Source organism: Petaurus breviceps, unplaced genomic scaffold, assembly GCF_028583685.1.
Source record: "Petaurus breviceps papuanus isolate PSGF00001 unplaced genomic scaffold, PetGlider_PUasm1.0 90925, whole genome shotgun sequence".
Lineage (NCBI taxonomy): Eukaryota > Metazoa > Chordata > Mammalia > Diprotodontia > Petauridae > Petaurus > Petaurus breviceps.
This window is the reverse complement of record NW_027187380.1, coordinates 33,525,406-33,549,836: the sequence shown is the minus strand read 5'-3', so window position 1 is coordinate 33,549,836 and position 24,431 is coordinate 33,525,406. Positions and strand designations below refer to the sequence as shown.

General features: G+C 36.9%; 1 protein-coding gene across 2 annotated transcripts in view; it reads left to right on the top strand.

Moving 5' to 3' along the window:
* Window positions 1–24,431, top strand: part of DHRS7C (dehydrogenase/reductase 7C) — a 60,251-nt gene that overhangs the window by 10,852 nt on the left and 24,968 nt on the right. For both annotated transcript variants that reach the window (XM_069076766.1, XM_069076767.1), the window contains exons 3-4: window positions 12,844–12,956; window positions 21,710–21,920. In XM_069076766.1, the coding sequence (XP_068932867.1) occupies window positions 12,844–12,956; window positions 21,710–21,920 (324 nt within the window). The remainder of the gene's footprint in view (window positions 1–12,843; window positions 12,957–21,709; window positions 21,921–24,431) is intronic.

Below are 24,431 nucleotides of genomic sequence, written 5' to 3'. Positions count from 1 at the left end.
AAGCATTATTGGTTAAGCTGTGAACGAGTCTTAAACATTCTAGAGAACAATTAGGAACTATGCTATAAAATTGTGCATACCTTTTGGTCCAGCAATATTGCTTCTAGGGCTATTTCCCAAAGATATCAAAGAAAAAGGAAAAAGAACTATATGTACAAAACTACTTACAATATCTATTTTGTGGAGGCAAATAACTGGTAACTGAGGGGTTTCCCATCAATTGAGGAATGGTTTGAACAAGTTATGGTATAAGAATGTGGTAGAATACTATCATACTATAAGAACTGATGGTTTCAGAAAAACTTAGGAAGACTTATATGAACTGATGCAAAGTAAAGTGAGTAGAACAAAGAGAACAATCTATACAGTAACAGCAATATTGCAAAGAGAATCATTGTGAAAGACTTAGTAACTTAATACAATTATCTATCACAGCTCCAAAGGACTCTTGATATAAAATGTTCCACATCCAGATAGAGAACTGATAGACTCAAAGTGCAGAGTGAAGCATATTATTCCCTTTATTATTTTTGCCTTTTTTTTAGAACATGGCTAATGTGGAAATACATTTTGCATGACTTCATATGTATAATTAGTATCATATTTCTTGCTTTCTTGGTGAGTGGGGGAAGGATGGGAGGGAGAAAGAGAATTTGGAACTGAAAATAAAAATAAATTTACTTAAAAGAAAAGGAGAAATGTAGATAGAGTATACAGTATATATATATATATATATATATATATATATTACATATATATACAGTATTCTTCATCAGGGGTTTCTAAACTTTTTAGTGTTACATTTTTTTTTTTTATTTTGCTTTTTGGAGGGCAATTGGGGTTAAGTAACGTGCCCAAGGTCACATGGCTAGTTTTTGTGTTAAGTGTCTGAGGCCGGATTTGAACTCAGGTCCTCCTGACTCCAGGGCCAGTGTTCTATTCACTGTGCCACCTAGCCGCCCCTACATTTTTATATTTTTAATGAATGGGTTCAAAGCTCATTAAAACTCATCATTTAGAAATTTCTTCAATGTGTTGGAAAATTCTGTTTCCAAAGTATTCTTAATATACAGATGTGAGTTTATACAAAGTAAGTGACATATTTCCAGGAACAAAAATTTCATTAAAAACTATTATAATGAAAAAATCATTAATATATCAAGGTACTTAGAGCAAAGTTCATTGTTAACAATAATGAGTATAGATAAATCATTCAAAAAAACCTTGATAATTTTGAATTTTTTGAACAGGTCCTTCTCAGATCTGATGATATCATCCTTGATTTTACCTTGTACTATTGCTGACAAAGAGTTTATACTAGGAATAGAAGTGTTGAACCCTAACATTTTCTTGTTGCTCAGTTGTGTTCACATTATTAAGTACTGTCATCCATCAGTGTTTTCTTTGCAGGAACATTTTTAAGCCACTTTTTAATTTTGTGAAGGTTACTTAAAACTAGACAATATAATATCCCCCATTAGAATGTGAGTTCCTTGAGAGAACGAACCACCATCTTTTCTATTTCTACAACTAGCACACAGCAGAGCACTTTGTACAAAGTAAATGTTTTATTCATCCATTCACATGTCCACTTAACTAGGCACATGTAAACTGCAATACATTGTAATATGATATGCTTAAAGCAAATGAATGAATCAAGATATGACTATTAACCTCTCTACATTGCAGAACTTCCACTCCTCTCAGGATATCTCATATATAATACATGATATGTGACTATCTGACATTGATTGAATATTGGGCATCAGCATCAAGCTGCATACCAAATATTAGTAAAGCTTAATTTCTATTTTTGGAAAAAAAGAAATAAAAGTTCTAATAATTTCTTCCTGTACAACAATTGATATTCTTGTACACAGCACTTTAGAGACCATTGTTCTAGAATATGTCTTTATTGGACTTGACAGAATGATAGCTTCCTACATAGGGAGGGGTTCTGGTCACCAGGCCTTCCGGTGTAGGCAGCATCCCACCAAGGAAGGAAATTTTGCCATCATAGGAAAAAGAGTGCCATGGTACTACTTTTCTCACTGAACTGTTATGAGAAATGTACTATATACATGGTTATAGAAGAACTTTTTTATGCACATAAATTGTTGTGTTCATTGGGAAGAAAATGCTAGATATGGGACATGGAGTTGTATAGCATAGACTGTTAGATCGGAAAAATATTTACTACTAAGGAAGGTGGATAGCAAACAGTATATACTTAAAAATATGCTTACAAATTCATTGTTCACAAATGGACATTGGAAAGATATATGGTACTCCCTTGCCCGTGTGACCTCCATTCTCTTCATTCACAGGTTTGCAGATGACCTCCCCACAAAAAACCTAGGAGGATATCATGACATTGGATATCATGATCCATTAAAAAAAAATTTTGGCAGGCTAAAATGTTGGGTTGAATCCAGTGAGAACAAATTCAATACAGATAAATATAAAATCTAATCCTCGGGATTAAAAAAAAGTATTCTTACAAGTTAACTTGTGCTAGACAGCTTCAAGATGATAGTTTGTCTATAAAATATGTGGATGGCTTAGTCAACTGCAAGTCTAATTATAACTCCTCTTCAGGCAACCTAGTGGCTCTCTACTCCTGGAGCTTACCATATTTGTTCCAGACTAAATAGGGATGCTCATTCAACTTTAGCCCTAGTACACCCCAGAATTCCTGATATATCAAGCAATACACCAGCCCCTGCCACTCCAAGAGCAGGGACCAAAAGTTTGTGACACCACATCAGTCGTGATCTACCTCTCCAAATTCTAGAGGACTAAGAACAACATACTGCATTTGGATGTAAAGAGGCCTCCCTGCTTTGTTACCATACAATATCCATTCATTGTATTGAGGCCTCTTCAGTTTCTGGTGAAGTTTTTCCCAGTGAGGGTTGTTCTCCTTATTCTTGTTATTTTTTTTTATACTTGGCATTTTGTGGCCACTCTGACAGGATGAAGGGGAACTGTACTTAGTCATAATGACTCACACAATTATTTTTCTGGAATGCCTCAATGAATGCATATTTTATTAAGAGCATGCAAGGTACTATGTAAGGTGTTAGGAGAGATTCAAAGTTTAGATAAGTCATGGACTTTGTATTATAGAGCTTAACCATCCAGTAAACATCACATACTTCATAATTTAGTCCAGGCACAGTCCTATTTGTACTGATGACCAAATGTCAACACATGTAACCCTCTACATGCACAAATGATCCCATTCCATCTTTATCTTCTCTGGCAGATTGCCCCCTCTATCATTCCCATTCTCAATCTCTCCATACCAATGGGCTGCTTACCTAATATTTACAAACATACCCATGTCTCTCTCATGCTCAAAAACCCTCATGTGATCCACCCATCTCTGCTACTTATCATCATATATTTCTCTTCTCTTATGTGGTCAGACTCCTGGAGGTGACTGTCTATAATCAGTGTCTTCATTCTCTTTGCCCTCGTACTCTTAGTTTTAACTCTAAGGTTTCTGGCTTCTGATCTCATCATTTAGTTGAAATAGCATTCTCCAAAGTTACTAGTGCCAATTGTTGTCTTGTTCTCTCTGAAAGAAATTATCATTTTTCTCTCATATTAATAACCAATTATTGAATTAATACTAAGGTCCCCCCTTCTATTTCCTCATTCCCTATAGGCTATTCAGTAAGCCTTTGAAGAGATAAAGAGATGAAATCTTGGGCAAATGCACCCCACTGGAAAAACTCAGATCTATTCAAAAGGTAAAGAAATTTCAGTTTAGATGAATTGATGGATTCTGGACCATTGTGTTTTACTCAGTCAGGTCTAGGCAGAAGTGGATTCCCCCTTTGTCTAGATTACCCTAGACAAGATGATATGAGTATAGATAAGTCTCTTTGACCAAGACTTGGTAATCAGAGTCATGTCCCCCAATCCTCATTAGAATAAGCCCATCTCTCATTATAATATTCATTCCCTCATTACTTGTTAACCAATCAAACTTGATTCTCACCCTCAGGAGCACCCACTTTTCCAAGGGCATATAAGTATTGAGTGTATGCAATGTCTTTGGCCATTTACCCCTTTTATTAACTATCCACTAGCAAACCAAGAAACTATGTCTCTTGAACTTTTTATACATCACATCTCTGAAGCCTTTGATATTGTTGATCACCTCCTTGAAACTCTTTTCTCTATAGGTTTTCATGACAATGTTCTCTCCTGCTTCTCTTCTTACCCATCTGCTCCTTTGCTGTGTTTAAATCCAGGTCACACCCACTAAATGTGAGTGTTCCCTCCTCTCCCAAGGCTGTGGGTCCTGGACCCTCTTTTCTTACTCTATACAATTTTGCTTAGTGATCTTATCAATTCCCATGGATTTAATTATCATCTCTTTGCATAAGCTTTCCCAGGAGCTCACTGGGCATTGAGATCATGAACTATGGATACCAGGCACAGATGAAAATTTCAGGGTAAAGGAAGGAGTTTACCACAGTGCAGGAGTAGAAATTTGGGTCACCTCCATCTTGAGGTCATGTGGACATTTGCTAAGTCAAATACTTATTAACACCAGGATTTGTGCTTCTCAGAGTTCCCCTATAAAGACTCTGAAAAAACTAATACTTAACACAACTGTAGGTAACTAAGTTAACAATGCTTTAGTGAAAGCAAGAATGGCTATGATCAGTGAGTGCTGAACCAAGCTTACCTTTCCTAGCCTTAATTCCTTAATTCCAGGGAGTTGATAGCTGCAAGAAACCCCCAACAGAGCCTCAATTCCTGTGAGAATATCCAAGGCAGTTCCCCTTTCCCATCATGATTTCAACCATTCTATCACCAGTGTTTATTCTTATGTTATATAAAATATATGAAATGTTATGTGTAGTAATAGAAATCAGGAGTCTACAGAGTCCACAGTAATACAGTGGCTCATTAAGCTGGTACTTTGGAGGCAGGTACCAGACAATGGACCTCCCTACAAATCCCAAACAAAGTGGTGTAGAGTCGGTGGGAGTGAGAGAAGGGTGAGAGACAGAGAGAAAAGAAACAGAGTGAATACCTTTTGCTCTAATGCTAGCAGGGTTAACCAAGTGCACTCTCCTGCATTCTTCTATCTCCTTTCTCAACACTTGAATATTCCTTTAGAGTGGAATTTTGAAATTTTGGTTGTGATTAAATAGCATAACATGTTACAGATAAATCTAGGTGGTGCAGTGGATAGAGGGCCAGGCCTGGAATCAGGAAGACATTTTCATGAGTTCAAATCTGACCTCAGACACTTACTAGTTGTGTGATCTTCGGCAAGTCACTTAACCAGGTTTGCCTCAATTTTCTCATCTGTGAAATCAGCTGGAGAAGGCTGGAGAATGGCAAACTCCTTTAATATCTTTGCCAAGAAAACCCCAAATGGAGTCATGAAAATAAGATAAAATTGAAAGTGACTGAACAACAAAAAAATTTATTTTAGGAAAAGCAGGAAGAAAGTGTGTACTAAGCTAAAATGGTGAGCATAACTAAGAATTGTTCAGCCTTTACCCTGATAGTTTGGATCCCAATATCAAAATGTTTGGGCATTTGTTATACCTTTTCAGTGTGCTATATTGGCTCTGATGTTTTGGATTTATATTGTTTATGCCTTTTTGAATTGATGTAGTCTATGCTGTTTGGGACTCAGACATCACCTTGCCAACATTTTTAAAAAATGTATGTCTATCTTATTTTTCTTGAACATTCTTATTTTAAAAAACTTTAAGTTGAAACTATTATTTATGCTTCAAAATATATAAAGAAAATGCTACATGGTAGGAACAAATGCTTATGAAAATGAAGACAATAAAATTTTAAATTACTGGAGGAAAATTCAGGGCTTGTGAATGAGCCATGCTAACAAAATAAAAATGACAGTACTACTAAAATGTATTAGATTTAGTGTTCTATCAATCAAACTAGCAAGAAAATTTATTATCCAATTTTCCTACTAGTCTTTGTCAAATGGTAAAGCCTTATCCTGGTAGAGTCTTTGTGTGTATCAAACACATTTGCTTCTGTATATTGGATACCAATTCTGTTCCAATGATCAATCTATTTTTTAAACAGTACCTAATTATCTTAATTAAACTCTTTGTAGCATGATTTGAAATTTGACGGGATCCCTTCATTTTCATTATTTCTCTTCTTGACCTTTCACACACACATTTCATTATTATTTTTTCTAGCTCTATAAAGTAATCTTTTGGTACTTTGATTGATAAGGCATTGAATAAATGAATCAATTTAGTTAATATTGCTGTATTGACCATATCAATTTATCCTGCCTATGACTAATTTACATTTTTTTAATTATTTAGGTCTATCTTTATTTTCTGTATCTGTCAATAAGTACAACCACTCTGGAAAGCAATTTGAATTATACACAAAAAGTTAAGAAACAATGGGTGTCTTCTGATTCAGTTATACTACCGCTAGTCCTATGCCCAAAAGAGATCAAAGAGAAAGGAAAAGGTACATTATGTACAAAATGTTCATAACCTCTCTTTTTGTAATGTAATGTAACTAGAAACTAACAAACAATCCATCAATTAAAGAATGGCTAAATAAGTTGTGGTATATGAATGTGATAGAATACTATTGTGTTGTAAGAAATGGGAAAATAGAATATTTCAAAAAGGCATAAAAAGACACATGAACTGATGCAGTGAAGTAATCAGAACCAAAAGAACAATTTATATGATAACAACACTGTAAAACAAAGTTGAAAGCTGTAAACTGTGATCCATACAATGACCACAATTCATGATTAGAGAGGACTAATGATGAAACATATTATATATTTCATGACAAAATTAGAATATAGAATGAGATTTTTTCTGTGTATAGCCATTAAAGAAATTTGCTTTTCCAGCAAATTTTCATAATATGTAAATATATGACCCTTGGCTGATATGGCTTTGTGAAAAAAGGCCTTGATCCTTTGCTTTGCAATTTGTCTTTCATTCTAGACGAATAGATTACTCTAGAGGTTCTAATCTTGTGAATTTTAAAAGGTCACTCCCTCCAGAAGTTCAGGACCCTGAGAAGAAGAATCCATGCTGGATTTTTCTGCCAGACCATAAGGAGCAAAAATCTTAGAGACTCAGCCCAGCAATAGCTAGGATGTGAACTTAGTAAGATCAATGAATGTGAACTTGGTGGGACTAAAAGATCAATGAATTGTAGAAATAGTGCTAAGTTTGAATCCATGCTCCCCAAAGAACAAGATGGTATAGGAGACAGTGTGACACCAAGGTGCTGGGGTAAAATACCTGTACTTTATTACTGCTCTGTCTTTAAAGTAAGTATCCCTTTGTAAAAGCTAATTGATATTAGATGGAACTTCAGTACTAGTCACTGGTGGCTAACATGGGAGGAAATAAACTGGTAGGGGTTGAAGTCAATAGCATTAGAGAAGGCAATTGAAACATCTCAGGGAACCTCTAGGACTCAGAAGGGAAGATGCACAAAATTTCTTGGCACTGTCTGGGAAATGGCGTGGTGAATCAGTGGAATAAGTTAAGTACACAAGACACTATAGTCAATGACTATAGTAATCTACTGTTTGATAAACCCAAAAACCCCAGCATCTGGGATAAGAACTCACTATTTGACAAAAACTGCTGGGGAAACTAGAAAACAGTATGGCAGAAACTAAGTATAGACCAACATCTTATACCATATACCAAGTTAAGGTCAAAAAGGTACATGATTTTGACAAAAAGGGTGATACCATAAACAAATTAAGAGAGCAAGGAATAGTTTACCTGCCAGATCTACAGAGAAGGGAAGAATTTATGACCAAACAGGAGAAAGAGAACATTATGAAATGCAATACAGATAATTTTGATTACATTAAATTAAAAAGGTTTTGCACAAAGCCAATACAACCAATATTACAAAAGAAGCTGAAAGCTGGGAAATATATATATATTTTTTTTACAGTCAGTGACTCTGATAAAGGCCTTATTTCTTTTTTTCCTTTTCTTTTCTTTTCTTTTTGCTTTTTGGAGGGAGGAAAGTAGGGCAATTGGAGTTAAGTGACTTGCCCAACGTCACATGGCTAGTTTTTTGTGTTAAGTGTCTGAGGTCATATTTGAACTCAAGTCCTCCTGACTCCAGGGCTGGTGCTCTATTCACTGTGCCACCTAGCCACCCCAAAGGCTTCATTTCTAAGATATATAGAGAACAGAGTCAAATTTATAAGAAAACAAGTCATTCCACAGTTGATAAATGGTCAAAGGATATGAACAGTAAGTTTTCAGATGAATTAATTAAAGCTGTCTTTAGTCATATGAAAAAATGCTCTAAATCATTATTGATTAGAGAAATGCAAATTAAAACAACTGTGAGTCATCACCTCACACCTATCAGATTAACTAATATAAAAAAACAGAAAAATGATAAATATTGGAGAAGATGTGGGAAAATTGGAACAGTAGTGCACCCTTGGTTGAGTTGTGAACTGATCCAACAATTCGGGAGAACAATTTTGAACTATGCCCAAAGAGCTAGAAAACTGTGCATATGCTTTGATCAGGCAATACCACTACTAGGTCGGTATCTTAAAGAGATCATAAAAAAGGGGAAAGGACCCACATATGCAAAAAATATTTAGAGCAGTTTTTTTGTGGTTGTCAAAGAATTGTAAATTGAAGGGATGTCCATCAATTGGGGAATGGCTAAATGAGTTGTCATATATGAATATAATGGAATTCTATTGTTCTATAAGAAATGATGAGCAGGTAGATTTAGAAAAACCTGGAAAGACTTACATGAACTGATGCTGAGTGAAGTGAGCAAAACCAATAGAACATCATACACAGTAGCTGCAGAACAGTCTAATCACCAACTCTTATAAACTTAGCTCTTTTCAGCAATACAGTGATCTAAGACAATTTCAAAAGACTCAAGATGGAATATGCTATCCACATCCAGAGAAAGAACTATGGAGTCTGAATGCAGATTGAAGCACACTATTTTATCTTTTTTTCTTTCTTGTGATTTTTCCCTTTTGTTCTGATTCTTCTTTCACAGAATGACTAGAAATATATTTAGTAGAACTATGTTTAATATGATTGTACATATACAACCTATATCTGATTGTATGCTGTCTTGGGAAGGGAAGTAAGGGAAAAAATTTGGAACTAAAAATTTAATAAAAGTGAATGTTGAAAAAAAGTTTTAAAAATAAAATTTTCATACCTCCCTCCCCAAGCAAAAGAAGGAAAGATGTAGCAGCCTGACTTTGGAATAGTGAACCCAAGCATACTTGTTACATTTTTTAAAAAATATTCTTTATTTAATGGACACACAGAAGGTCATTTCTATATAGGAAGCAGAACTAAAACGATTATCTGTGAAACCATGAATCTTTATTATATAAGGCTTGTTTTTTTTAAACATATAAAAAATTCAGCATGTTACTTTTAGAGATCTTCCTTCACCTAAGAATTCCCCCTCATACATATAGAAATAAAGAACAATTCTCACAGCAAATAAGTATATAGTCCGATTTTTTTTAAAGCCATACATTTTCCATGTCCAAAAATTTTGCAGTTGGGGTTAAGCAACTTGCTCAAGGTTACATGGCCAGTTATTTTTGTGTGGGTGCCGAGTATCTGAGGCCAGAATCGATCCCGGGTCTCCCAATGCCGGGGCCGACTCTCTTATTCACTGCACCACCTGGCCGCCCCTAAGCAATTGGGGTTAAGTAACTTGCTCAAGGTTATACAGCCAGTTATTTTGTGTGGGTGTTAAGCATCTGAGGCCGGAACCAATGCCAGGTCTCCTGACTCTGGGGCCAGCACTCTTACTCACTGCACCACCTGGTCACCCCTAATTTTTACTCTTCAACATTCATTCAAAATTCCAAATTTTCTCACCATCTCTCCCCTGACCCTCATCCCAATATGGCATGCATTCTGATTGCCCCTTCCCCCAGTCTGCCTTCCCTTCTATTGCACACACACACACAAACACACTCTTATCCTCTTCCCACTTATTTTCTTGTAAGACAAGATAGATTTCTCTACCTCATGGCCTGTATATCTTATTTCCCAGTTGCATGTAAAAACAATTTTTAACATTTATTTTTAAAATTTTGAGTAACAAATTCTCTCCCTTCTTCCCTACCCACCCACCTTCATTGAGAAGGTCAGCAATTCAATATAGGTTATACCTGTGTAGTTATGCAAAACATTTCCATAATAGTCATGTTATGGAAGACTAACTATATTTACTTCCATCCTACCCTGCTCCCTCACTTATTCTGTTTTCTCCTTTGACCCTGTCCCTTTTCAAAAGTGCTTGCTTATGACTACCCTACCCCCCAATCTGCCCTCTCTTCTACCATTCCCCCCATTATATTTCCCTCCCTTTATTTTCCTGTAGGGTAAGATACCCAATTAAGTGTGTACATTATTCCCTCCTTAAGCCAAATCCAATGAGAGTAAGGTTCACTCATTCCCTCTCACCTCCCCCCCCTTCTCCTCCATTGTGAAACCTTTTTCTTGCCTCTTTTATGTGAGATAATTTATTCCATTCTCTCCCTTTCTCCTTCTCCCAAAATATTCCTCTCTCACCCTTTAGTTTTATTTTTTAGATATTAGCCCTTCATACTCAACTCATCCTTTGCTATCTATCTATCTATCTATCTATCTATCTATCTATCTATCTATCTATCTATCTATCTATCTCCTTCAAATATCCTAATACTGAGAAAGGCCTCATGAGTTACAAATATAATCTTTCCATGTAGGAACATAAAGAATTCAACTTTAATAAGTTCTTTATGATTTCTTTTTCCTGTTTACCTTCTCATGCTTCTCTTGCTTCTTGTATTTGAAAGTCAAATTTTCTGTTCAGCTCTGGTCTTTTCATCAAGAATGCTTGCAAGTTCTCTATTTCATGAAACATCCATATTTTCTCCTGAAGTATTATACTCAGTTTTGCTGGGTAAGTGATTCTTGTTTTTAATCCTAGCTCCTTTGACCTCCAGAATGTCATATTCCAAGCCTTTCAATCCCTTAATATAGAAGCTGCTAGATCTTGTGTTATCCTGATTGTATTTCTGTAATACTCAAATTGTTTCTTTCTGGCTGTTTACAATATTTTCTCCTTGACCTGGAAACTCTGGAATTTGGCTACAATATTTCTAAGAGTTTTCCTTTGGGGATCTCTTTCAAGAGGTAATTGGTATATTCTTAAAATTTTTATTTATTAATTTCCCCAAAAAAATTATTTTGGTTCTAGAATATCAGGGCAGTTTTCCTTGATAATTTCTTGAAAGATGATGTCTAGGCTCTTTTTTTAATCATGACTTTCAAGTAGTCCAATAATTTTTAAATTATCTCTCCTCTACTCCTCTTACTTGATTTTCAAAATCCTTTTTGAGCTCTTCCATGGCCTGTGACCAATTCATATTTTTTCTTGGAGGCTTTTAATATAGAAGCTTTGACTTCTTCTGGTTGCATGTTTTGATTTCTTTGTCACCAAAGTAAGATTCTAGTCTTATTTTTTTTAATGCTGTTTACTCATCTTCCTGGCCAAATAATTGACTTCCTTTTTTTCTTTTTGGAGGGGGGAAGGAAGGGCAATTGGGGTTAGTGACTTGCCCAAAGCCAAACAGCTAGTTTTGTGTTAAGTGTCTGAGACCGGATTTGAATTCAGGTCCTCCTGACTCCAGGACTGGTGTTCTATTCACTGCTCCACCTAGACGCCCCCTAAATATTTGACTTTCGAACTCCCTGTCAAGACAGGACTCTGTTTAGAGTGGGACTGGGGTTTGGGATGGGGGTGGGTGTACTGTCCCAGACTCCAGGGCTTTTGTATCAGCCCCTGGATCCTCCACTGCCTGTGGGCCCAGAGCTCCAGAAGCAGCCACTGCTTCTGCCTCAGGGCTGGGGCCAGATTGCATGCTCCTCTTTCACCCATGTCCCACAGAGTTCCTCCACGGACCTTCCACATTATTCTCAGCATTTGTGGGTTGAGAAGTCTGGAAACTGCCACAGCTGCCAGCAATTTGGTCCCCTGAGGCCTGCTCAGGCCCCTGTGTCTGACTGCACTCCACTCCGAGCCCAGTGCAATATACCCTTTATGTCAGCCTTCCAGGCTATCTTGTGCTGGAGATGTGCTTCCTTCTGTCATTTTGTGTGTTTTGCAGCTCTAGAATTTGTTTAGAGTAATTTTTACATATTGGGTTTGCAGGCAAGTTCAAGCAAGTACCTCTTCTTACTCCACCATCTTGGCTCTGCCCTCTGTAGTTGGTGTTTTGTTGTTGTTGTTATGTTCCTCTATTTCACAAGTGAGTTTATCCCTTTCATGTTTATAGTCATGACTGATATGAATTTCCCAAGTTTTCCTTTAATTTTTTTGTGCTCCACCCCTCTCTTTACAAGGAATAAATTATTATTGAAAGGGAAGATGTCAACACTCAATTAAAGATGGTCTATACTCAATTAAATCTACTTCCTTTCCATTATTCACTTCTCTTCCACTCAGTGTCTAATCTCAGATTCTTACCATTTTGTTCTTTCCTTTTATTCCTCCCTTTCAAACTCCATCCATTAAAGATGGATTTTTTTTTTTGCTCATGACTAACCCTTTCCTGAATTTATCATTCCTTTTCTCTTTTCTCTCCTCATTCCTTCCTGATTCCCTGTTGAAGGAAGATAATATTGCATTGGATATGATGCTGGACTAGATGTTATTTAAAACTCTAAAAGCCTATGATTCTACTGTTCTTTGACCTAAGAAACTGAGAGAATGGGACTATAACAATATACTTACCTCTTCCTTTTAATTGTTTTTTAACAGAATGTTCTCGACTATTCCATACCGGTGGTGCAAGATTGGTTTTGTGTGGCAAGAATTGGGAAAAGCTAGAAGACTTGTATGATGCGCTCCTTAGTGTAGCAGATCCAAGCAAGGTAAGGCTTTTATTTATTCATTCATTGTTGTTTGTCCTTCATTCTTGAAGAAAACCAATGACATCAGGAGAGTGATGTCTTGACTTGCAAGGGAATTGGATTTAAGTGAGGCATAGTTGTTTAAAGTCATCAACCCCATTCTCTCCTCCAGGGTGATCAAAGTCCAGTGACAAGACATAGGTCAATACAACTGGCAGTGTCCCAGGATGCAGTGGTAGACCCCGGACTTTTTAAGCTATGGTTTTTCCTAGGTCTCAGGCAGACACCCATTCAGTAGTTAAAGGCTAGGTAAGAATTCATTCATTCAACAGTAATTTTTCCATGCCTACTCTGTGCAAGATACTGTCCCAGGTGCTAGGAACACAAAGACAAAAATGTAATAAGCTTTGCCTTCCAATAACATACATTCTACTGGAGAGAAACACATTAAGTCAAGTAAATGCAAAATATCTACAAAGTAAATACAATATAAGGTGAGGTGGTATTGGGTCCAGGAAATGGGTCATGTGGAAGATGGTATTTGAGCTGAAACTTGAGGAAACTTCAGAATTCTCAGGAATAAAAATTAAAAGGTAGTGCGTGCTTATAACAAGGTGACATTCTCTGAAAAGGAATGGAGGTAAAACATTAAATGTCCCACATGAGAAGAAGCAACTAAAACAGCTTGGCTAAAGCATCAAATATATGAAAGGAAAAAATATCAGATCAATCTCAGAAAATGGGTTGAAGTCAGACTTTAAGGACCTCACATAAAAGTTTGTATTTTATATTGAAAGCAAAAGGGACACACTGGAGATTCTTGAACAGTGAAGTAACACAGTGAGGCCTGTGCTTCAGGGATTTTTATTTAATTTGGCAGTTATATGGAGGATGGATTGGAGAAGGTGAGACTGGAAACTGGGAAACCAATCAGGAAATTACTGCAATAGTACAAATGTTGGTGGCCTGAATTAGGGTGACAGATAAGGCTAAATTATAAACCTCAAAAGCAAAATTTTGGAAAAAGCTCCCTTTCCCTGTATTAATTACAAGATAAATCAATGATGCAGTAGGGATATGTTATTTTCATGGCAGTCATAATTTGAAGGCTTCTTGAAATATATGCATTCCTATAACCACAGAGTAAGGTAGAGTAGAGAAGAGCAGAGCTCCTGGTTATGATTGATACTAACAGTCATAGCTCTGCTTTTAAGAAGGAAGAGTCTAATGATTGCTGAAAGATTCAAGACTTGAGGGCTTGATATGTGCTTAGATCCAGAAACACCAGAAATTATCTCTACTTTCACCTATAAGGCAATGATTGGCAGGTAAAAAAATAAAAAACTTAGACATCTGAAGTATTGATGTATCCTGAAAAGTCACTCCTTGGCAAAGTCACACAAATATTTATTCCATCAATGCTGTCTTTGTGGCACAGGGGGTCCAGAGAGACAAAACAACTTAACCAGTTACACAGCTAAGAAGTAGAAGAACTGGAAGCCCAGATATTTTACAGTTCTATGACTATAAGGTGAAGAAAAGGTGACAATTTGCTTGGTGGAGGAAACTTGCTTACCTAAATTAGTTCTCTAAACTAATGAAATAATAGGTCCTATCTCTCTCTCTATCCCTATTTTGAGTGCTTCATCTGGAGATTTTTAGACTTACCCTCCAAATATTATGTCTTCAAAGCCTGACACATAATTTTAAAAAAATTATTACCGTCCATGATGGTAAATCATGGGTAAAACTTTGAGGGTAGATTTGATTTATGTTTAAACATAAAAAATTCATTGAGAGCCAAGTCTAGTGAATAAGGTGGATAACCAAGCTAGTTGATACTGATTAGAATCAAAAAACAAGATATTATGATGAGATCAATTCTTTTATATATGACTGGTAAACTATTTCTCATGGTGATACACAAAGAAGATCTTCAAATATAATTGAGCAGGACATGACTCATTTGAATGGATGAGGTCAGGTCTCTCTAGATTCATTAAGCAGTATGGCATAATCAGAAGTTTGCTGGTAAATGTTTAACAACTGGCTCTCAAAAAAAGTGTGCATTTTAAGTCTAATTCTCTATTTTCTCCTTCACTTTCTTAAATTTAAACAATCAGCAAAACAATGAACCAAACCTTGATTTGTTTTGTTTGTCAATTTCCAAGACATAAATGTTCACATTAAAAATTTAACAATTGGTTCTCATGGAGTACAAGTTGGCTCTAGTATATGTCTGGATAAAATGGGGGAAAGTCTTAGGAAATCATGAAATTTATGTTTATTTCTGGCTTTTCCACTAATTTACCATGTTATTTTAGGCAAGTTAATTTTCTCCTTTGAGTTTTGTTCACCTCATCTAAAAAATCAGTGACTGGACTAGACGGATGACTTCTGGCTCTGATAGTCTATGATTCTACTACCACCTTGCATTCACATGTATTCTCTGCTTCCCTGTTCTCTAAAAGTAAAAACTTCCTTAATCTCCCTCCTAACAATCATTTCTGATTTTCCTATCTCTGTGTTCCTTTACATCACCTCTTGAGTTTAGGGATTTTGAAAAGGTATTTCAAATATTTTTCTAGATTTTATGGATTAAATACTTGAAAATGTATTTAAGAATTTTTTTTGAAAACTTAATAAAGATCCAAGAGAGCAGACAATGAAACATTCATCTTTCCTTTAGACAGAAAATCGGGGGTAAACTAAGTCAGATTGTTAGGTAGGGTTAATATATAAGCTATTTTTGCTTATCTGTTTTTCTTTGATAATGTTTGATTTGGAAAGAGAAATTTTCAGGCTAGAAGCATTCAATAAAAAATTTTTTTAAGAATATCTCTCTCAGGGAGGCTAGGTGGCGCAGTGAATAGAGCACCAGCCCAGGAGTCAGGAGGACCTGAGTTCAAATCCGGCCTCAGACACTTAACACAAAACTAGCCATGTGACCTTGGGCAAGTCACTTAACCCCAATTGCCCTACCTTCCCCCCTCCAAAAAGGAAAAAAAAAGAATATTGCTCTCAAGCAAGGAAGAATTTGTCTGTCAGATCTATAGAGAATGTAGTTGGAGAACATTTCAAAATGGATAGTTTTTACTACATTAAATTAAAAAGATTTTGTACAAACAAAGTCAATGCAAACAAGAAGCAGAAAGTTGAAAAACAATTTTTATAGTCAGTGTCTCTGACAAAGGCCTCATTTCTAAAATATATACAGAACCAGGTCAAATTTTTAAGAGTACAAGTCATTCCCCAATAGGTAAGTGGTCAAAGGATATGAAGAGGCAGTTTTCAGAAAAAAAAAATTAAAGCTATCTATAGTCATGTGAAAAAATGTTCTAAATCACTATTGATTAGAGAAATGTAAATCAAAACATCTCTGAGGTCCCACATCACACCTATCAGATTGGATAACATAACAAAATGGGAAAATTATATATGTTGGGAAAGATGTGTGAGAAAATTGGAACACTAATGCCTTGTTGGTAGAGTTGTAAACTGATCCAAACATTCTGGAGAACAATTTTGAACTATGCCCAAAGGGCTATAAAAATTGATCCAGCAGTACCATTTCTAGGACTGTATCCCAAAGATACTATAACAATGGTAAAAGGACCCAATGTGCAAAAATATTTATAGCAGGCCTTTTTGTGGTGACCAAGAGTTGGAAATTGAAAGGATGCCCATCACTTGGGGAATGGCTGAACAAGTTGTGGTATGTGAATATAATGGAATTCTATTGTTCCATAAAAAATGATGAGCAGGCAGATTTCAGAAAAAAACCAGAAAGACTTACATGAAACTGATGCTGAGTGAGGTGAGCAGAACCAAAAGAACATTGTACACAGTAACAGCACCATTGCATGATGACCAACTTTAATAGACTTAACTCTTCTCAGCAATACAAGGATCCAAAAGACTCATGATAGAAAATGCTATCCACATCCAGAGGAAGAACTATGGAGTATGAATACAGATCAAAGCACACTATTTTCTCTCTTTTTGTTGTTGTTTTTCTTTCTTGTGATTTTCCCCTCTAGTTCTACCTCTTCTTCACAACATGACTCATGTGGAAATATGTTTAATATGCTTGTACATGTGTGGCCAATATCAGATTGCACACCATCTTGCAGAGGGGGGAAGGAGAAGGAGGGGGAGAAAATTTAGAAATCAAAATCTTATACAAGTGAATGTTGAAAACTAAAAACAAACAAGTAAATAATTTTTTAAGAAAGAATTTTGCTCTTGAATCTCCAGAGCACTACCAGACAGATATATTTATTATCACTGGTCACTCAACGGACAGAACTAGATGGAAGTTACAAGGAAACAGATCATCAATGTAAAAGAAAAAAATTTCTAGCAATTATCCAAAAATCTAATGGACTACCTTGGCAGGTAGTGTAGCAGCAAGCACCCTAGCATACCCAGGATGACTGCTAGCGCAGGTTCTTAGATCTGCTTTTCTAAAGGAAAGCAACTCAAAGTGGGTTAACAATCTTACTTTAGCAAGATGGCAGAGTAGAAGCAGAAAATTCCATGACCTTCCCCCCATAACCATCTCAAATACTTATAAAATATGACTCTAAACAAATTTTAGAGCTACAGAACCCACTAAGTGACAGAGAGAAACAAATCTCCTGCTGAAGGCAGCCTGACAGGCTGACAGGAAGGGTTCATCACACCACTCTAGGAGCCAAGTGCAGTCCTGTGTGAGCTGTGCGGTTTTGGCCCCAGGGAGTCAGTGGCAGCCAGAGCAGACTTCAGGAGATTAAATCACCAGCAGCTGTGGTGGTTTCTAGACTTTTCAACCCATAAACGCCAAAAGGAAAGTAAAAGGTCAGTCCGGAACTCTGTTGGAAAGGAAGGGCGCAGTCTGGCCCCTGCCCCCAGGTGAGAGGAGGTAGAGGTATGGCAGCTGCAGCCTCTGCCACATGGCTGCCTCAGGAGCTCCTGGCCTAAACATCATAGGGGGACCAAGTGACCATTCAGAGGGTAATTGCTCTTGCTTTGACCTGCTTGGATCTGGGTTGCTTTCTTGAGTGGTGGTCCTGGGGTGAGAAATGGCAGTTTGCCAGTGTGGTGTCTGTAGAGAGGGCACCTTCCTCATATCTTTGACAACATTTGTGAAAATCCCAGTGATTTGGGACAAAGCTTTCCTCTCTGGAAGCAGAGTTCTACCATGGCAAAGAGCTCAAAAGTCAAGTAATTAACTGGCAATATGAACAAGCAGAGGAAGAACAAACAGACAATAGAATCCTTTTGGGGGGACAAAAAGGATCAAAGCATGGAACAGGAGGAAGACAATGAAATCATAACTCTTGCATCTAAAGCTCCCAAGAAAAATATGAACTGCTTACAGGCCATGGAGGAGCTCAAGAAAGATTTTGAAAATCAAGTAAGAGAAGTGAAGGAAAAACTGGGAAGAGAAATGAGAATAGTGCAAGAAAATCATGAAAAGAGAGTCAACAACCTGACTGAAGAAAATAACACTTTAAAAAATAGACTAACTCAAATGGCAAAAGAGGTCCAAAAAGCCAATGAGGAGAAGAATGCCTTAAAAAGTCGAATTTGCCAGATAGAAAAGGAATTTCAAAAACTCACTGAAGAAAATAATTCCTTCAGAATTAGACTGGAGCAAATGGAAGCTAATGGCTTTATGAGAAATCAAGATACTATTAAACAGATCCAAACAAATGAAAAAATAGATGGCAATGTGAAATATCTCATTGGAAAAACCACTGACCTGGAAAATAGATCCAGGAGAGATAATTTAAAAATTATTGGACTACCTGAAAGCCATAATCAAAAAAAGAACCTAAAAATCATCCTTCAAGAAATTCTCAAGGAAAATTGACCTAATTTTCAGAACCAGAGGGCAAAATAGAAATTGAAAGAATTCACCATTTGCCTCTTGAAAAAGATCCCCAATGGGGCAGCCAGGTAGCACAGGGAGTAAGAGCACCGGCTCCAGTGTTGGGATGACCTGGGGATCAAATTTCGGGCTCAGACACTTAGCACCCACCCAGAAATAACTGGCCATGTAACCTTGAGCAAGTTACTTAACCTCGATTGCTTTAAAAAAAAAAAAAAGAAAGAAAGAAAGAAAAAGATCCCCAAAAGAAACCTCCTAGGAATATTATAGCTAAACTCCAGAGTTCCCAGGTCGAGGAGAAAAATATTACAAGCAGCCAGGAAGAAACAATTTGAGTTGTGGAAACACAATCAGGATAACACAAGACCTAGCAGCTTCTACACTAAGGGATCAAAGGGCTTGGAATATGATATTCTGGGAGTCAAAGGAGCTAGGATTAAAACCAAGAATCACCTACCCAGCAAAACTGAGTATAATGTTTCAGTGGAATATATGGTCATTCAATGAAATAGAGGACTTTCAAGCATTCTTGATGAAAAAACCAGAGTTGAATAGAAAATTTGACTTTCAAATACAAGAAGCAAGAGAAGCATGAGAAGGTAAACAGAGAAAAGAAATCATAAGAAACTTACTAAAATCAAACTATTTACATTACTACATGGTAATAATTGTAACTCATGAGACTTTTCTCAGTATGAGGATAGTTGAAGGGAATATATGTATATATGTACACATACATATATATGTTTAGGAGGATATATATGCATATAAATACACATGTTAGTGGGTGTATATATGTGTACATGTATACATAGACAGTGAGCACAAGAGCAGTTGAATAGGAAGGGATGATATCTAAAAAATAAAATTAAGAGGTGAAAGAAGAACATAATGAGAGGAGATAGGGAAAGATAGAATAGGGTAAATTACCTCACATAAAAGAGGCAAGAGAAAACTGTTACAATGGAGGGGAAGAACAGGAAGGCAAAAGGAAATGGATCAACCTTACTGTCATTGGATTTGGCTTAAGGAGGGAATGACATACACACTAAATTTGGAATCTTACCCTACAGGATAGTAGAGGGGAAGGGAATAAGAGGGGGAATGATAGAAGGGAGGGAAGATTGGGGGGGTAGAGTAGTTAGAAGCATACACTTTTGTAAAGGGAAAGGGTCAAATAGAAAATAGAATAAGTGGAGTTGGGATAGGATGGAGGGAAATATAGTCATTCTTTCACAATATATCTACTATGCAAATGTTTTGCATAACTACACATGTATAACCTATATTGAATTGCTTTTCCTCCCATTAGGGGTGGGTGGTGAGGGAAGAAGGGAAATAATCTGGATATCAAAATTTTAAAATCAAATGTTAAGAATATATGTATATATAATTATTTTTACATGCAAGTGAGAAATAAGATATACAGGCACTGGGGTATAGAAATTCATCTTGCCCTACTAGAAAGTCAGAGGGGGGATGGGAGAGGATATAAGAGAGAGCATATTGAGGGAAGGAGTATGCAGTAGGATCGCTATTTTGAGGTAGGGGGTAGGGGAAAGATAGGGAGAAAATTTATAACTTAAAATCTTGTGCAAATGAATGTTGAAAACTAAAAATAAATAAATTAACCCCCCCCCCCAAAAAAATCTTACTTTAATCAAACATATATCACTTACCTAGTTCAGGGGAAAAAGTCAGCACCCTGAACTTAAGAGAATACAAACAGAAGTTACAAGCAGACAAAAAAATACAGACAAACAGACCAGCAGACAAGGCTTCCAGCTGTCTGACCATTACATCCATACCTAGTTAATTGCCAGAGAGGGAAGCACCAACATCTGGGTTTTCAAAGGCTGGGGGCTCAACAGCTGCCCAGAGCCTCATCCAGACAAATCATACAACTCTTCCCAAAGAGAGCCCCAAAGCAAAACCTCACATCAGGGTATATATAGCCTTTTCCTGACTGAGAAAATGTCACAACCCTCTTGACCCACTGCCCAATCACAAAGAAACAAGGTGTGGGCGTTCCTGAAAAACAAGCCACAGGCTCCATGTGACCACATTCAGCCTATTAAGGGGCAGAGTATATTTTCAAATCAGGGAAGGTTCTCAGATTCACTAAAGCCTATCAAGGGGCCAAGGGGCAGGGAAGATCTTCACATTACCATTACCATTACAGGTAGTACTCTCCATCATAGGGATCAGAGACTGGATGATCGTGGACAAGATATTATAAAGAGGATTCCTCCCTCACACACAGGTTGGACAGGTGTATCACTCCAGTCACTTTCACCTCTGAGATTCTGTGGTAGAACATTGGATTTGGAGTCAGCGAGCTTGAGTTCAAGTCTTCATGAGCCCACTTACTAGATGTGTTAACTGTGGGAAAGTTTTTTAACCTCTTGTTGCCCTCAAGCAACTCTTTAAGACTATAAGTTATACAATACAGAGTTATGTTTTGCAAGACTGCACATGTATAATCTATATCATATTGCTGGTCTTCAAAAGGAAGACAGAGGGAGAGAATTTGAAGCTCAGATTTTAAAAAAACAAATTTTAAAATTTGTTTTACATGTAATTTGAAAAAAATTAAATAAAAGACTGTAAATTATTGATCTGAATTTATGAAGAGAAAGGGAGAACTCCCTTTCTACAATGATGAAATTATGGGTCTGAACCCCACAACAAAAACAACAACAAAAAAAAAATCTGTCTTACAAAATTGTTGAAAGGCTTAATGAATTATAAAGCATTAGAGAGGTGAGCTGTAAGTGAAGCATTTTTCTAACCAGCTGTCTCCTTAAGATCCAGTCATTCTCTTTGGATAAAAACACTTGTCTCTCCTGGATGGGAAACCATCCACATGCTGATCCTATTTTTCTGATTTGTTCATCAGACATTTACACCAAAGTTGGTCCTATTGGATCTCTCAGACATCAGCTGTGTCCAGGATGTTGCAAAAGAAATCTTAGAGTGCTATGGCTGTGTGGACATTCTTATTAACAATGCAAGCATGAAAGTGAAAGGCCCTGCACAGAATATCTCCCTGGAGCTTGACAAAAAGATCATGGATGTCAACTACTTTGGACCCATCACACTGACCAAAGGTATTGTGGCTTAGACCTTTTCCCCAAGAATTCTCAGGCCTTTGATTGGAAATGACTTTCTTATAGACACCCTGGTGACCATCCATTTCCTCCTTCCTTTGGAAACAATCTCAGTTTACAGGGTGATGAGAAAGACTTGAAAACAGTATCCAAAAATATTAGATGCACATATCCAATGTGATATGAAGGATTAGAATGTAGGAGCCCCAGGATTTACTCACAGCTCTACCACTAGCTTGCTATCACTTTTCTCCATCTCTAAAATTAAAAGATTAAACTACCTATCTTCATCCTTCATATTGTGATTTTTCCATCCATCCATTCATTCAACAAACATTCATTAAATGACTTCTATGAATAACAATGTAGGCATAGAGGAAGATAAAAAGATAATTAAGGAAAATCCCCTGCCCTTGTGGAGCTTATTCAAGGGTGATATAATACAAATCATCATCAATATAATTAGCATGTAAATACACATCAAAGATCTATAATAAAAACAGATCACATTCCATCTGTAACTTAACAGATAAGTCTTATAGAGTTTATGAAGGTTCAGAGAGGGTGTGAATTGCCCATGATGATACTGCTAATTAGCATGAGAGATGGAATTTCAACCCACAGTCTTCCTGACCCAGAAATAGATTAGATGTTAAAATAGATTCAGAACTGGTTGAATGACCAGCCTCAAAGAACAGTTGTTAATGGTTCTATGCCACTGTGGCTGGAGGTCTTCAGTGGAATATGCCTGGGATCCGTGCTTAACATTTTTTAATATTGACTTGGATAAAGGCATAGATAGCAAGCTCATCAAATTTGCAGGTGACAGAAAGCTGGAAAGAATAGTTATACAGGGAATGACAAGATCAAGATCCAAAAGGATCTTGATCATCTAAACAATTGAGCAGAAACTAATAAAATGAGCTTCAATGGGGATAAATGTAAAATATTAACCTTTGGATTAAAAAAATCAACTTTACAAATACAAAACAAAGATGGCATTGTTTGGTAGCAATTTATCTTAAAAAGCTCAAGGTTTTAATGGACTGCTGGCTCAATATGAGTCAGAAATACAATTAGGCAGCCAAAAAAAGACAGCTCTATTTGGGGTTACGTTAAGAGAGGCATAGCTTCCAGGAATAGGGAGGTTGCAATCCCACTGTACTCTGTCCTTGAAAAACTTCATCCAGAGAACTGTGTTCAGTTCTGATCATCAAAGTTTAAGAACAATATTGACAAATGGGATTTTCCAAAGAAGGGCAACCAGGAGAATGAAGGGTCTTGAGTCCATCCATAAGAGGACTGATGCGGAAACTGGTGATGTTTATCCTGAAGGAGAAAAAACTCAGGTGGAACACAAGAGCTGTTTCCAAGTATTTTAAATGCTATTATGTGGAGAAGGGATTAGGTTTGTTCTGCTTGATCCCAGGGGAAAGAACTAGGAGGAATAACTAGAAATTATAAAGATGTCACTTTGGACTTGATGTCTAGAAAAGCTTCTTAACAATTAGAACTATCAGAGAGTGGAAGGAGCGACCTGGAGAGGTGGCCATTTCTCCTGTCTTGAAGATCCTCAAGCAGTGGTTCAATTGCTATTTGTTATGTATATTATAGTGAGAATTCTTTTCATGTATAGGTTAGGCAAGAATGTCTCTTCCAAACCCAAAATTCTATGATTACATAATTATTACACATTACTCCCATCTATGCACTTGACAATCCAGACATACTACCTAACAATCTTTGCCTTTGTGCTGGCTGCCTGCTCTTCCTTCCTTTCCTCTCTCCTCTCCTCCAATTCTCTGTGCCTAGAACCCTCTGCCTCCTTCTCTGTGCTTTTTGGAATCTTTTCCTGCAAGACTCTAGTCGGCACTTTCTGCAAATGGCCTTTCCAGGTTCCCCAGAGGAGCTAGTGCCCAAGAATATCTTGCATCTAATTCATATATGTTTTGAATGCATTTATTCATATGTGCATTGCCTCCCCTCCCCCCATTCAAACATAAGTTCCTTGAGTTAGATGTCACTTTTCTTTTTCCTTTATATCCCTAGTACCTAATACTAGCACCTAGGAGGATCAGGAAAGACATGTAGGTCCTTGAGTGAGGGACCTCCTATAAAAAGCCATGGAAATGGAAACTAGAATAATGTATACTGGGAAGAGTATAGCATGTGTGAAGAAGAGCAATTTAAAATATATCTGGAAAGGTAGGCTGGAGACAAGTTGTGAAGAGCTTTTAAAGCCAAAGAGGGATGTGTGTATGTTATCGTAGGGGTAATAAGGACCACTAGACTTTTCTGAACAGGTAAATGACATAGAGCAATGGCTGTGTGAGCAATCAATCAATTCATAAATCAATCAACCAGCATTCATTAAAGGCCAACTATATGCCCAAGCAGCCTCATGCATTGGAAAGCTGGGATTCTTAAGGGATCCATGAACTTGTTTGTTTCTGGTGGAGATTTTTTTTTTTGTAACTGTATTTCAGTATAATTGATTCCCTTTGTGAACTT